The 15,468-nt window shown below is 40.6% G+C and overlaps 1 protein-coding gene across 3 annotated transcripts; it reads left to right on the forward strand.

The window, feature by feature from the left end:
* Positions 1 to 370: 370 nt before the first annotated feature.
* Positions 371 to 14,946, forward strand: rc3h1b (ring finger and CCCH-type domains 1b). 3 transcript variants are annotated; one of them, XM_044042929.1, is made up of 20 exons: positions 371 to 514; positions 1,770 to 2,199; positions 3,597 to 3,717; positions 4,141 to 4,380; positions 4,508 to 4,683; positions 5,028 to 5,228; positions 5,419 to 5,551; positions 5,668 to 5,786; positions 6,142 to 6,254; positions 6,392 to 6,637; positions 7,129 to 7,340; positions 7,447 to 7,859; positions 8,887 to 9,042; positions 9,206 to 9,361; positions 9,677 to 9,899; positions 11,017 to 11,113; positions 11,326 to 11,416; positions 11,699 to 11,917; positions 12,115 to 12,218; positions 12,879 to 14,946. In XM_044042929.1, the coding sequence occupies exons 2-20, from the start codon at positions 1,969 to 1,971 to the stop codon at positions 13,033 to 13,035; spliced, it is 3,408 nt and encodes a 1,135-aa protein (XP_043898864.1). In that variant the 5' UTR covers positions 371 to 514; positions 1,770 to 1,968; the 3' UTR covers positions 13,036 to 14,946. The 3 variants fall into 3 exon arrangements, with proteins under 3 accessions (XP_043898864.1, XP_043898872.1, XP_043898880.1); XM_044042937.1 differs by having other exon boundaries at positions 11,020 to 11,113; XM_044042945.1 differs by having other exon boundaries at positions 12,115 to 12,222; positions 12,879 to 12,940.
* Positions 14,947 to 15,468: the final 522 nt, after the last annotated feature.

Raw genomic sequence — 15,468 nt, forward strand, 5'->3', positions numbered from 1 at the left:
GCGTACTGATGTCACCCTTTATTCCTCAAACACTCCCATGCTAATTTTGCTCACTGAGTATGAGAGAAACCTTAGAGGAGGGACATTCTTTCAGTCATGTTTCATAGTAGGTAGGTACACAAAATACACAAAGACAAAGTTACGCATCCTTTCCCTGGCCGATGGATACCTAAAAAAAGTGAGTGGAGTAATATACATCTAAAAAAAAAAAGTTGTGTTAATATGTTGTGGCATATTAACACAGAAATACATCCATCCATACAAATACAAAATAGCGTCAGTGACAGAAGTAGACACTAGAGGGTGCCACTGAAAACACAACACAGACACACAAGAACACACACACACACACACACACCGTGCTCAGCTAGCTGTAACCGGCTAACGAGCCTGTTTTCGAGTCGACACCCTCCCCAAACCTCGGCAGCAGCTAAGCTGCACAGTCGACATGGCAAGAAAATATGGCAACCGTTTTCTGAAAAAGGATGAAAATCTTCCAAGTGTTTTGGAATGAGTGAGTAGCATCGGCAACATATACATATTTTTCGGCTCGGGAAGTAACGGTGGATATTGTATATTTTGTTTTAGTCACATCGAATTGACGCATAGCTATGGCGATACTAGATGTTGCTAACACGATAGGTAGCTAAGCTAACAAGCTAACCGCTGCTACAGGGAGGAGTACGGTTACTTTGCTATCCTGTTAGCCCTCTGTGCTCAGTCCGGCGATGGTAGTATATATGTGGACTGCCTCTTACACTGTGATCAAAACACAATCATACTTTGATCTCGAACATTTAATTAATAACGGTACGACATTACTGCACCATGGGACAGAAATACATGTGAAGATACTTGGTTTGCTTTGTAGTTTCGGACGCTAGCGTTACATAATCTCAAGTCAAATGGCTACACTTCGCTGTCTCTTCTCAAGCTATGTTTTTTCTTGACCAAGAGACGGTATCGGATGTAATTCTTTGTCAGTGTAATGATTTCAAGTTCACGTTAACGTTCACAATACTAACATTTTCAACACTCAAAAATCATTGGTGTGATATTAGGCAGTAGTTTGTTTTAATCAAGCGACGTTTTGCTCGCTAACCAGTCTCGCAAACTAGCCACCCATAGCTTAGCTTGGTAAAAGTGAGCTAATGCTACCTACAAATTGATTGCAAAAGCTAATTTTAGATACATCAGTGATGTTTGTACAACGAAACGTCAGAGCGATAACAACCATGATTGCAAACCAAGTACCATACAGATAATCGGTGCTTTAGAACAATATTAGCACATTTATAACTATATTAGCTTCATAACAAGTTAGCGCGGAGGGACTTGTTCGTTAGCCTCCACAGGACCCTTTGTCCACAGTCATAGTGGTAACCAGCTCTTTTAAGTAGGCCACACATCAGTTGTTTTGGTTTTTCTTAATCGCTTGTTTTATCCATGTAATTTGGGAAATATGAGCTTCACATGGTTTAAATCTGATTTCGCTTTTTACTTTGTTGTTTCGATTGAAGAACGCTCAGCGTCGAGTAGCCAACGTCAAAATATACGTTGTAATACAAACCGTTTTGTTTTCATGTATCAGTGAGTGAGTAATCGGCAACTGCTGATGTACTCGTTCACACCACATCCACGTTTTGTTGATACAATCAGATACTGGCAGAGTATTAAACTCAGCACTTTGAAACTTCATGTCGACTTGCATGTAAAAATGTGAATGTGGCACAATTTTAATTAATGTTCTCCTTCTCTTTCCCCCACAGTATTCATCACGCAATGTGATCCAAAATCCACAATGTGTGAGGACATTTAAGAACGATTAAGTTCGGAAGAAAAATCTTGATTCCAGTGGAATCTTCCATATATATATATATATATATATACATATATATTATTATATTTTTTTCCTCTGTGTAAAAGCTTACATATATTTACACGCAGTCGTCCCATCAACATAAAACCATGCCAGTGCAAGCACCACAATGGACAGAGTTCCTGCTGTGTCCAATCTGCACACAGACATTTGAAGAGACTGTTCGCAGGCCCATCAGTTTAGGTTGTGGACATACTGTCTGCAAGATGTGCCTGAACAAGTTGCACCGCAAGGCCTGTCCCTTTGACCAGACAGCCATCAACACAGACATTGAGCAGCTACCTGTCAACACAGCCCTGTTGCAGCTGGTGGGAGGCCAGGTAAGCCACATGTTTCTGTTTATTTATACACATGTTTGGCAGTTAATGACAAGAGGTCTCAGTTGATAACATTTATATGGTACTTTTGTGAATGCTTGGCTTGGTTAGGAGTAACGGCTCATTGATAAATTTAGGCAAGATGATGATTTCCAATTATTATGTTGATAAATATTGCAATTAATGTCCATTAAAGACTGGTTTTAGTCCCTAAGCCCTGGGAACCCACAGCAACCAGTCAACTGTGGTTTTAGACTAATTTATTAGCAGGAAATGACAAAAAAAAAGAAATCAAAGAAATTTGTGGACCAAACAAGACGTTTAAGAACATCATCATTGTGATGTTTGGGAAAGGGCAATCAACATTTTCTGATATTTTTTGGACTAAACAATTAATCAGTAATTAAAACAATTCAATGATCAACAAATTATTTCATTATTAAGGTAATTGTTAGTTGCAGCCCTATTACCCGGCCCTGCATGTGTTTTGAGTCGTGACATTTTTCGGATTTATTCTTATCTTGACCTTATCTTATGTTGGTTTCTTTGATTACTGTTGAATTAGAGTGTTACACAAGTAATTCTACATGGTGTGCACAAAGCTCGGGAATTCCTTTTATGAGTCACACTCCCAACATTGAGCAATACATTCTGTATATTCTGGATGTTACAGCTGAATCTTTCCGAGTCAGTATTTGACCAACAGGGTGAGGCTCAGCTAATGGTGTTTTGTCTTTGAGGTCAAGTTTCCAGGCATATACCACATAATGGATAATGGCATCAATTATAACTGTTGTTTTTCTGATATGGGCTTGTCTTTCAGCACATTGCCTTGCATGTATGTGCACATCTTGGTTTGTAGGGTATACTATTTTTTCATCTGAGGGAGATGTTAGTCATTACAGTTTTATTACACTGTTAGGGTATTAGGGGTTAGGGGTCATTGTCTGTTACCTCTTATATCTCATGACAGGCCTCAGAGCTGCAGTTTATTTAGATGATGGTATGGTAGATTTACACTAGTAGTGACATTTATTGTCTGCTGGTTATTTGAATTTGCCTTTGCAAACCTTGAAAGGTATTACTTATTGCTACTAAATATGATAAAGCATAGTGTGTGTAATGATTTTGCTATTTCTTTTATTGCCATTTGTGTGTTGGCAGTTCAGCAAGTCAGCATGACCGATGAAGTTGTAATTGTGTTTATTTTTGTTCTGAGTTTCATATAAACTTGAGAAAAAAGCAGAGTGCTGTGTCATCATACATGGCATATGTAATTGAGAGGGTAGTTGTCTTAGTGAAAAGAACATTAAAACTTTGTTGAGACATAATTGTATTAAATCGTTTCAGCGTTTGCCATCTGTTGTCCTAATTTGTCCCTCATCTTTGTTTTGTTACAGGTTCCTAAGGCTCAACCAGTTGCCTTGATTACCAGTCCAGAAGACTCACAGCATTATGAGGAGGCCAGGCAGTGTGTGGAGGAGCTGGCCCTCTACCTCAAACCCCTCAGCAACACCCGAGGTATTTATACACGTATGAGTAGCACCCCTAGTTCTACCTTCTATTGTTATTCTTTGCCTTCAGAATAAACCCAGATGGTTGTTTACTACAAGTACTCAGTTGTCTGGGATTTTCAAGTGGCCTTAGATGTGAGAATACGGTTGCTATGGTGACCACTAATGGACATGGCCTTGCTTCCTTTTCAGATATGCTTTCAGTTAGTTTTTTCTGCATGTTGTTCTCATGTACAAAGGTAAAAGGAGAAGTAAAGAAAGAAAAGAAAAGTAAAGCAATCAATTAAGAACAGAATTGTTCATTACTCACTGGGGATGCAACTATGATATTCAACATTAATTAACTTCTTCATTATTTTCTGAATTTATCAAATAGTGGTTTGGTTCATGCAATGTCAGAATTAAAAATTAAAATTTAATTTCTCACCAGGTGTGGGTCTGAGCAGCACAGCCCAGAGCATGCTGAGTCGCCCCATGCAGAGGAAACTGGTTACCTTAGTCCACTGCCAGCTGGTGGAGGAGGAGGGCCGAGTTAGAGCCATGAGAGCTGCCCGCTCTCTTGGTGAGCGAACTGTTACCGAGCTCATCTTGCAGCACCAGAATCCACAGCAACTTTCCTCCAATCTGTGGGCTGCTGTTCGTGCACGGGGATGTCAGTTTCTTGGCCCAGGTTAAATGCTTTCCATTACTCTGCAAAGTGAAATTGACCTGTCATCTGTCTATATGCTCTTGTTAAATACATGCAAGTGTATTCATATTCATTTATTTGTGTTTGTTTTGTTTTTTTTCTCTACCAGCAATGCAAGAGGAAGCTCTAAAGTTGGTTCTCCTTGCTCTGGAGGATGGTTCTGCTCTGTCTAGGAAGGTGTTGGTTCTCTTTGTAGTCCAGAGGCTTGAGCCACGTTTCCCACAGGCCTCTAAAACTAGTATAGGTCATGTGGTGCAGCTGCTTTACAGAGCTTCCTGCTTCAAGGTAGGTCTCTGGCTCAGACCCAGAAGATACTTCCTTAATGAAATAGGTTCTAGCTGTTGTTGCTGCTTTACACTGGAACACATTGCTCTAACATTTAAGTTACCCTAACCTCACAGAGATAACTATCTTTGAATATGTATACAATTATATTATAGTAATTAAATTAACGGTATGAGGTGCCATTCAAGTAACTATGTCGGTTTGCATTATTGTTGACAATTACATACAGGACTAATATGTAATTTAAACTTAATTGAAAATGTTCCTTATTTTTATGGATGCAAAAGAAGTGACAAGTGTTTTTACTAAAAATGTAACGCATTTCTGCATTTATGGCTACCTAGGTAACCAAGCGCGATGAAGATTCATCCCTGATGCAGCTGAAAGAGGAGTTTCGCACTTATGAGGCTCTACGGCGTGAGCACGACTCTCAGATTGTTCAGATCGCCATGGAGGGAGGGCTGCGCATTGCACCTGACCAGTGGTCTTCTCTGTTGTATGGAGATCAGTCTCACAAGTCACACATGCAGTCTATTATAGATAAGGTGTGTACGAAAAGTAAATATTAGTTATTGTTAGTATCCCAGGTGTTCTTTCCCCGTTGTACACTCTGCATTAGTTCTGCTTTTTCATATATTAAACGCAGGTTCCTACATATTATTCATAATGTGGTCACCCATCAACCTACCAAAACATTAACTGTCCAATCTCAATCGCTCTGCCTCCCTGGCATAGCTGCAGACCCCAGCATCTTTCGCTCAGAGTGTCCAGGAGCTGACGATTGCACTGCAGAGGACCGGCGACCCAGCTAACCTCAACAGACTGCGACCACACCTGGAACTACTGGCCAACATTGATCCCAGTCCTGGTAACGATGATACTGATTTTAAAAAATTGACTTAAGGGCTAAGGCTGATATACTGTGTACAGTGTTTCTTTTTGAAATCTATAATCTTTGTTCATTCCATTTTTTCTTTCCTGCAGATGCCCCCCCTCCTACATGGGAGCAGCTTGAGAAGGGCTTGGTTGCAGTGAAGACAGTGGTGCACGGCTTGGTGGACTTCATCCAGAACCACAGCAAGAAAGGAGCTGATCCTCAACAGGTCAGTTTTTCCATCTTAACTTGAAAAGTGCAGAGAGTATAAATGTTGTTCTTCCATCCTATAGTTTCAGAGATATGTTACTACTGTTTACTTTTTTTCATTCACTCTCACAGTCCCACCTACAGTCAATTTAGAGTGTCCATTTAGCTGACCTTCTTGGTGACCTTCTTGCTGTGAGGCCAGAATGCTAACCACTGCCCTGCTGTGTGACCCCACAACACAATTTCGAAATATTTGATAAATTATATTGATACTGATACAGTATCAGCTATAATTGTATTTTAAACAGTATTGACTGTTGGACACAAACCTTTGAGTATTTTCTAATTCATTAACACACCGCGTCTCTTTTTAGCCTCCTCAGCACAGCAAGTACAAGACATACATGTGTCGCGACATGAAGCAGAAAGGAGGCTGTCCTCGTGGAGCCAGCTGCACCTTTGCTCACTCTCAGGAAGAACTGGAGAAGTGAGTTTGACAAATAACAACATAAAACACAACAATCATTTGTATTACATTTGACTTTAAACCCTGCTATTTTCTCTCTTGAATATATGAATATTTTAGCTTTTTTTTAACACCATGCACTGTGTTTTATGCTTCAGGTATCGTAAAATGAACAAGCGTCTGGCAGCTCGCCTCCCCGGCCAAGGAGGTCTCATGCCAGATGATGGCCTTCCTCTTGATGTGGCTGTGACCCGGAAGCCTTCACCCCTCCCCAATGGCAGTGTTGCGCCCTCTTTGCCCCAACTCATTGCTCGTGGCACTGACACGGTTCCATATGAGCTGTTGCGTAAACCTGTTAAGATGGATGGAGTGAATTCCAGTACCCCCGGATCACCACCTGATGTGTGAGTATGGTGTATTGATTTCATTTCCAGAAGAGGCTGCAATTAATTGAAATTGCATAAATATCATCAATAACACTTCTATAGTGATCTAGTCACTTGTTGCTTGTAAAAAAAGTAAGCCCCTGTTCTGTTTTACCCGACATTAACCACCAGCCAATACATCGAAAACTGAGTTTTGGAAATTGCCACATGCACATATTGCAATATATTTGATTAAACAAGAACATAATACCTAGTAAGTACAAAAATGGCATTGGAAATTTAACAAATGTCAGAATCACTTGACATTAAATAATTTATTCTATTCTATTCATCAGCTGTATTTCACAACACTTGAGCCTTGATTGCACTGTATTTCTTCCAACATAATTCTTTCCTTCATCTATTGAATAATACTAACGAAAGTATCCGTAAGAACAGGCTGGGATGCATCTTGAAATTCTGACCCTGAAGTATTTTAATCAGGGAATATGAAATTCTCATTCCAACAGTCTGGACTCTGTGCCGAAATCTGGTATGCCACTGCCACCTCATTCTCTGGGCCACAGCAGGATGCCAACTGACCACCTGTCTGGTGTGAAGCACATGCCTGTGGTACCTAGAAGTTCTCCTGTGTACTCACAGCAACAGCTCCCTGAGATGTGCTATGACCCTCGCCCACCACCTTCTGCTTCTCAGTATGAGCCACCGCAATACCCCACAGGTCAGAGTCTAGTGCAAAGAGCAATGCATATTGTTAGATGGTGAAAAAAATATTGCGTTTTTAAATTTTCTTTCACATAAATAATAACTTGCTGTTTATTTCTCAGGTTATCCCTACCAACCACCACCACAGTATGTTTCACGGGATTACATGCGTAATCCTCCTCCCCCAAGTGATTCAGGACCCCCCTACCAAGATCCCTACTCTGGTTATGGCCCCCCAGAGCGCTCATACCAGGCCCCTCACTCTGGCCCATCCTTCTCTTACCCCCATCCTCCTCACTACGACCGGGGGCGCCATGGGACCTACAGCGGTCCACCGCCTCCTCCACAGCCTTACCCATCTCAGAGGGACAACCTGGTCAGAATGAGTCCTGCACCATTAGATGTTCCTCCACCATCAGGTGGTCAGGCAAATTCACTGTACCACCAGGAGCCCAGTGCTAGAGATAGATACCCACCAGACAGCTACTATCCACCAGGTGCCCAGGCTCCACCCATGAGGGCTTATGTCAGCAGGGTGAGTTTGTTTGTGTGTTTTTTTATTTGCCTTCCAGCTCATTGTGTCATCCTTCTCGATGCAATAGTATTGTCATGATACTAGAGTTTCAAACTCGACACTGATACCCAGAGAAATACTCGATACCACAGTTCATATCACAACATGACATAAGACAGCACTGTAGTATTGATACTGCTAAATGAATATACACTGCCGGGCCAAAAAAGTCAGGTAAGAAGAGAGGCAGATGAAGAGATGCACCCATCATGAATGACCAGATTATTCCATCAATGGATTTTTTCTTCCCTGATGGTACGGGCATATTCCAAGATGACAATGCCAGGATTCATCAGGCTCAAATTGTGAAAGAGTGGTTCAGGGAGCATTTCACACATGAATTGGTCCACCATAGAGTCTAGACCTTAACCCCATTTTCCAGGTGGTCCAACTATCCCATCATCCATTCAAGATATTGGTGAAAAATGAATGCAGCACTCAACAGAAATAAATCTTGTGACATTGCGGAAGCTTATCGAAACAATGCCACAGCGAATGAGTGCCGTAATCAAAGCTAAAGGCGGTCCAACGAAATATCAAAGTGTGTGACCCTTTTTTTTTTAGACATTTTTGTTGTGGCCAGGCAGTGTATAATCCAGGGGTGTCAAACTCATTTTTGTTCAGAAGGATATTTTTACCAAACATGAAGTTTCTTGAGAAATATAAGTGCAGTTTCAACAATATCGTGCCCAAATGTACTATTTACACATCACTCTGGCTCTATAAAGGCACAAACATTTAGTCACAGGTACTGTATCTGGAAGAGATTTAGATTGTAATCGTAGTGTGAAATTTTAACAAATTCATCCTGTGGGCCGGATTGGACCCTCTGGCGGGCCGTATGTTTGACACCCCTGGTATAATCCAATACATGTTTGTATCATCTAATAATATCTAAGCAAGTCTTTAAACCTGAGTTACAAAACTATAGAAGATACATAATAAAAAATTAAGCGTATCAATATGTCTCTGTGTTTGACTGTTTTAGGGGCCATCATATAGTGGTCCACAACCCAGCCTGGACTACCTACACCGACGTCGGCAGGAGCTTTTGTCCCAGCTGGAGGAAAGGAAGGTCATCTCCCCTCCACCATTCGCTGCCTCTCCAACTCTTTCCCATTCCTTCCCCAGTGACTACCCTGAGGTGAACACACAACCAACTTCATATGTTTACTCAGATCGTACTCAAGCATTTAAAATCTCACATACAATTCAGGAAGCGCACTTGATGCTACTCTTATTAAATATTGGTCGACTGTGAATGTGTGTTAGTAATGCTTTTTATTCTTTCAATGTTGTGTCTGCAGTATGGTGATGAAAACTCCAAAACCATTTTGAAAGGCAGAGAGCCCGATTATACGGGGCAGTACTCACCCTGGTCTTGTGAGACCATTGGCTCCTACATTGGCACGAAGGATGCCAAACCCAAAGATGTTATGGTTTCTGGTACCATGGAAATAATGGTGAGTTCTAATGCTTCAGTCCATTTCCTGTGTCAACATTAAGGGTGGGAACACATGAGACTCCTGATTGGATTATTATTCTGTTCTAAATGCAACACAGTATAGTAACTGATTTAGGGGATGTTAAATTGCATAAGAACTGACATGTTGTTTGTTCATCTTTATTCATTATTCTACTGACAAAACAGTGTTCTTTTCCTCAGCATGCCAGGTGATAAAAAGAACATGTTGCTCCCCCCACATTTTTTTTTCCTGAGATCTGCCCACATCATAACCTCTTCTCTCTGCACGCTTCCCTCTCCCCATGTCTGTCAGAACGTGGAGGCAAAGAGTCTGAGGGAACCGTCGCTGGAGGCTCCTCGGAGGAGTGCAGAAGTGAAGGATGATGACCCCATTATCCCATTTGGCCCGCAGCCCACTGTATCACGTTTCGGTGCCATCTCCCGCACCTCAAAGACAGGCTATCAGACCGCTGGCCCTGTGCAGGCAATGGTCACCACTTCTCAGAACCCAAACTCTAAACACATGGCCATGCCAGGTAAGAAAGTGCCCGACAAATTATTAATAAATGATAAACACTGTTATTCTATTAGTATCAGAAGATACAGATAGTTACTCCAAACACACACATCCTATCCGGGACTTCTTGATGTTTCAGTGACAGTTTGTATAATTTTACTTAAGTAGAGCATGATATATAGAGTATATATGAAGATAGATTAGATAGTCCTTTATTAGGGGGGGGAAATTTATGTTGTCACAGCAGCAAGACAGTAAAGATAAATAATAAACATGCATTTACAAGAAAGCACACTATAGAAAGATATCAAGTACAACCTGAGGCACAGCAGAGCGGACAGCATCATAACACACAGAACTCGCTTTTTTAACAGCTTTTTCACGGCCACAGTCAGACTGATGGCAAATCAAATCCACTGAACTCTCTGTAAAATAACCAGACATTACCTCACCTTAACCATGTGTAATATTGGGCAATACACCCCAGTGCAATACTACATAATCTGCTGTATATCTGTATATTTTTTATTTTTATTTTTTTCCACATCTTCTCCATTTTTATTATTTTTTATACTCTGTATAGATTTTAATTTGAGGTCTACTTTTATACTTTTATATTTATGTTTATACTTAAGTTTGTGTTTCTGTCTCCTACAACTGACTCGTAGAACCCGCACAAGATTTCCAATGTGCCTGGACTGTCTGTTTAAGCACAAATGGCAAATAAAAACCTTGAACCTTGAACCTTGATATCAACAAGATAACAAAAAATTCAGAAAAAGACCAAGTTTTAAGGAAAAAGCTAGAAAATATCAAAGAACTGGCTGCCACACGGGAGGCCCCCATCTTGCATCAAAGCCGGATTTAATTAAAGTGACCCTCCATTAGCTCTTTAAAATATTAATATTGTATGATAAATCTTTTTTTGTCTCATGTCAAAAGTTATCAACATATTATGTGGTTCAGCCTATTTACTTAATACTTTAATTATAAAACCTTCAAGAATACTGACATGTTCATATGGGATATTAACATTTATTTGATCTGCATATGTTTTCACATATCTTTGGTTTTAAATCGTCTCAGTTTGACATAAAAACTTTTCTTACAACTAATGCCCCCACCCCCTTCACTAGCAGCAGAATATACGTATGGAAGCCATGGAGGATGGGGTGGAGCTCCATACCCCTCCCACCAGACTGCCACCTCCTCTCAGGGACACTTCAGTGAGCGGTGAGTTTTTTTTTCTTGTTTTTGTTTTTTTTTAATTCCATCATCACTATTAATATGAATATAAATAAGTCAAAGTTTTCCACACAACAAACAGTTGAATTAGAGATGTGTGTGATGGTTGTGAAGCCAAGGTCAATATTGTGACTTTGAGTGAAAGGTTAATGACTTTGAATACATTTTTTAACATCTCTTATTTTATGTCATCCTCACAGCCTCCCCCTGGCAGACAGAGAACAGTTGAAAATTGAGCTGCAGCAGGTCAACCAGCAGATCAACCAACAGACCCAGATGCACAGCATGGAGGTTTGTATTCTCTCTCGACGACATTGAAATGTGTCTTTCCTACCGTTACCATCACAACAATGAACACAAATTCAACTTATACTTGTCGTTTATAGTTGTAAAGATGCACATGTGTATTTCAAATTTGCAAACAAGATGACTTCATTTGTGTGCTGTCCTTCTAAATGATAATTGTAACAAAACCAGTATTTTCTATTTCACTAGTGTATTTCTCGGTTTCTCCGATTGATGCCAGAAATCACAAAATTGTGCACACATTCACGTCCGGTTTCACGGTTGCAGGCTGCCAGTAATTCTTTAATGCTGCAGAGGGAGGCCAATGCATTGGCAGGGCAGCCTGTGCAGCCCTGCCAGGCCCAGGCTGCAGTAGTAGCTCAGCAGCAACAACCCAAGTGGCCAACAGGGGGAGCAGGTGCTACTCCCGTCTCCAGTGAACAGCTAAGCCTTGAGCTCCACCAGGTGGAGAGAGAGATTGGAAAAAGGACCCGTGAAATGGCTATGGTAAGAAGATGCTTGGCTATACATTCTGGAAGTTGTATGAGGGAATTAGTATAGTTTCTTTAAGCTTTCTTTTCAACCCCTCCTTGAATCCCCTGTTAACCCTCCCAATGTCCTTTTCATAAACCACAAATTAAATCTATACAAATGCTTTTTCGGAATAATGACAATTCATTTCGTTTTACTCATTTCCAAACCAGGAAAACCAAGTAGCACATGATGTTCAGCAGTACAAGATGAAACCTACAGAGAATGGACAACCGGACCACAAGAGTCAGCTGGAAGAAATCTCCCTGGCTCTTGGGTGAGTATGTACATAATTTGAATTTAGGCTAAATCTGTCTGACTGAATTTTCATTTGAAAACCAAGATTTTCTGAGGGGGGGAAAAAAAAAACCATCTGTGTCTAGTCAAGCATCTACCAGAAGTCATTTGCATCCACATCAACACCCCACGTGACACTTCTGGTGCACTGTACATGCTAGTGTGAAGAGGAAGCTGTTTTTCTCCTCTGTGGTTGTGTACTCATATTGTGGAAAGTACTACTCACGAGACACCACACTTTTCGTTCACGGCTGATGAGAACCAATCAGAAATCAAATGAGGGGAAATGTGTCATTGTTTCCAAAGGTCTCCATTTTTTGCGCATCTAGTTTTTATTCGGTGCAGAATTGATGTGTTTCTAAATGAAAAATAAGTTGCATGGTTGTGGTCTCACTGTATGTTAACATTTCCTGATGATTGTATTCCCTAAATGCCTTTTTGTTGTACTCGGCATACAGTGGCATCTATGGTTAGGCAGCGTACAGTGAAAATGTCTGCATAAGCAGGAAGTGTTTGTCTATAGATACAGTAAACTCTACAGCAGTATAAGAGGTGTGTGTGTGATAGAAGTGGCAAGTGGGCTTAATTTCGCTGTCCTCTGTTTCTAATTCTCCCTCTCTCACTTTTGTCCCCATTACAGCGAGGTGTCAAATGGCTCCAGCAGTCTGCAAGAAAGTGCAGTAGGCGGGTCCATGCTGTCACTGACCAATAAGACGTCTGCATTGAGTCTGTGCTCTGATCCAGGTGCCACTGGTTCGGAGATGCAGAAGAATGGCGTTGTCCATTCCTGCTCTTAGGGCAGTATACACTTTTACACACACACACACACACACACACGATGCTCGATTGAAAAGCATGCACACATACACCCATTCGATTTAGAAGATGAGCAGTATCTGCCGTGATATGAATTTTCTTTCTTTTTGTTCTGTGAATGAGCTTTTTTAATGACTTTCCTTGCCTGGAAACCAGGGCATATGATAACATTTCTTGTGTGTTTCTTTTGCTTTTTTTTTTTTGTACTGGGATAATAAATTAACAAGGCTCACAATACAAGAGAATACCAGGAAGAGAAAATGGTTGTGATGTTGATGGTATTGTAGTAACGTCTTTCAAAAAGAAAAAAAAGGGAAATAACAATTTCCATCCTTTTTATGAATAACAAAAGTGTATTTTTGCATTTCATTTATTCCCCCTAAGTCCTCTTGACTTCTAGACGTGATGAAAATTGTCCCAGCATACATTGCAAATGAACGGTTAAACACAGAGGAGCAAAGTAATCGAGCACCCTTACATCACATGCCTTCTCATGTCGTGTGACTGTGCTGTAGGGAACAGCAGAGGTGTGTCGCTTGGTTCTCCCCCGCCCTCCCCAGAATCGTGAAAAGAAAAGTGGTTGCTCAGATGTAGATGGTCCAAGGAGGGAAAAAGCAGCTCGATGTCCCACAGTATTCATCACAAATGGAGATGCAATGTGTTCGATATCCCCTTTGCACCACATGCACTTCTTCACCTGCCTTTTTTTCTTTTTTTTTTTTATCAGTGCATTTTATGAACACACCATAAATCAGTTTCACAGGCGAAATCAGTACATTATATATTTATTTGAAGCATTCTGTTTTAAAGATTGTACCAGGTTTTTTTGATAACATTGAATTATTTTATTTTATTTTTTACACACAAGGGAATCTACTAGTGCTTCTCTTGGTTATTATGCGACCTGATGTGGTTTTGATTACGAAGCCTTTTGACCGTGCTCCAAAAGCATGACGCTCAGTCAGTCCCAGCTTGTCGTGTTGTGAGATATTTCACAACATACTCCTGAAGTGGTTTTTTTTTAGGGAGGCGGGGTCTTTCTGTTTGCTTCTTGAGTCCTGTGAAAGAGCGTAACCTTGACTTAATAACACCACGGTGACAAAAAAACAAATTCGGATTGGATTTCCCTCCTTAGAGCGTCTCATCTAGCCACACAAAAGGCCTCCCCATTGGGATTATCTTGTCATTTTTTTCTCCTTAACTTCTATGAAGTTGCCTTCCCTTGTGTCTTTTGTTGAATTCTGTTTAATTTTTTCATGCTTTACATTGTTGCGATTTTGGGGGCGGGGGCACCCAGAGCTTGACATCTCCGCCTTGTTGATGGCTGCATTCGGAACAAAATGTCGATTCATCATTTATACTGTCAGAAACGTAACTGTCGTGCTTTCAGTGACACAGTTCACGTCTTGTTTACAGCTGAGGATAATGAATAGCAAGTCGGTTACTGAGGGGTAAAGGAAATAAAGTCGAGATTAGGTGTTTATAATTCGATCGTTTATCAGTGTCATCAATATTCTGCTCACATTTTTTCCCCATCACAACGTCCCGTCAGCATCACCACCATTACCACTGTCATAGCTCTCTCTCTATCCGTCATGTGAATTGTTTACTGCTGATGCTCACACATGGAGCTCTTTGCCTTCTGTAAACGATAAGCTTGATGGACAACACTTTTTAGAGCAAAAGAGCCCTTGTTTGTGCTTGAACGGTTGAAGGATAGAGGAGACATTCTGGGTCAAGTCATATATTTAATGTTGAGCCTCTGTTATAGCCAGATGAGATGTACTGAGGAACTGACAAAGCCCTTGTAATCTGGTGAGCGAGTTCAGTAAACGACACAAATGATTTTGTGTCTTAAATCCTCAGCTTGTTTGGCATCTCTTCCAATTTGTCAGCACATTAATAGCGGCTTTGTTTGTTTTGTTTTTTTCCTTTCCTTATTTTTCTTTTTTTTGCAACCACACCTCAAGCCTCTGGTTTTTCTCGCTACATTTATTGTTTAGGTACACAGCTCACTTATACATATGAGTATGTATACATACATTAATATACTAAAGCACTATTAATGTGCCACCTCTTATTCTACTCGCTCAGCATTTATATTAAATGATCTCTACTTAGAATCAGCAAAATGGTTGTTTGTTTGTTTTGATTTGTGTTCTGTCCACTGGTTGCCAACACAGACTTTATCCTTTCCCAGGCGAAGGACCTCTGTGCGCATTGTGTTTTCACTTAATCGTTTGTGTTCAAACAAAGATATTCTTTACAGACTATGCTTCCAAAGAAGACAAATTTCTGTAACTTTGGAAAATTATGGAGAAGTTTTGTGTGTGCTAGATTGTATTGTAGAAAATGTACCCTAAGTTTTTTCTCCCTCCTGAGTGTGTTGTACTGGGTGATAGTGTTGAGGTATT

This window comes from Solea senegalensis, linkage group LG1, assembly GCF_019176455.1.
Source record: "Solea senegalensis isolate Sse05_10M linkage group LG1, IFAPA_SoseM_1, whole genome shotgun sequence".
Lineage (NCBI taxonomy): Eukaryota > Metazoa > Chordata > Actinopteri > Pleuronectiformes > Soleidae > Solea > Solea senegalensis.

Coding starts and splice junctions, on each gene's coding strand:
- rc3h1b (XM_044042929.1), top strand. CDS start 1,969: ATGCCAGTGCAAGCACCACAATGGACAGAGTTCCTGCTGTGTCCAATC. Junction 6,255..6,391: donor TCTCAGGAAGAACTGGAGAA/GTGAGTTTGACA, acceptor TTTATGCTTCAG/GTATCGTAAAATGAACAAGC. Junction 7,860..8,886: donor TGAGGGCTTATGTCAGCAGG/GTGAGTTTGTTT, acceptor TGACTGTTTTAG/GGGCCATCATATAGTGGTCC.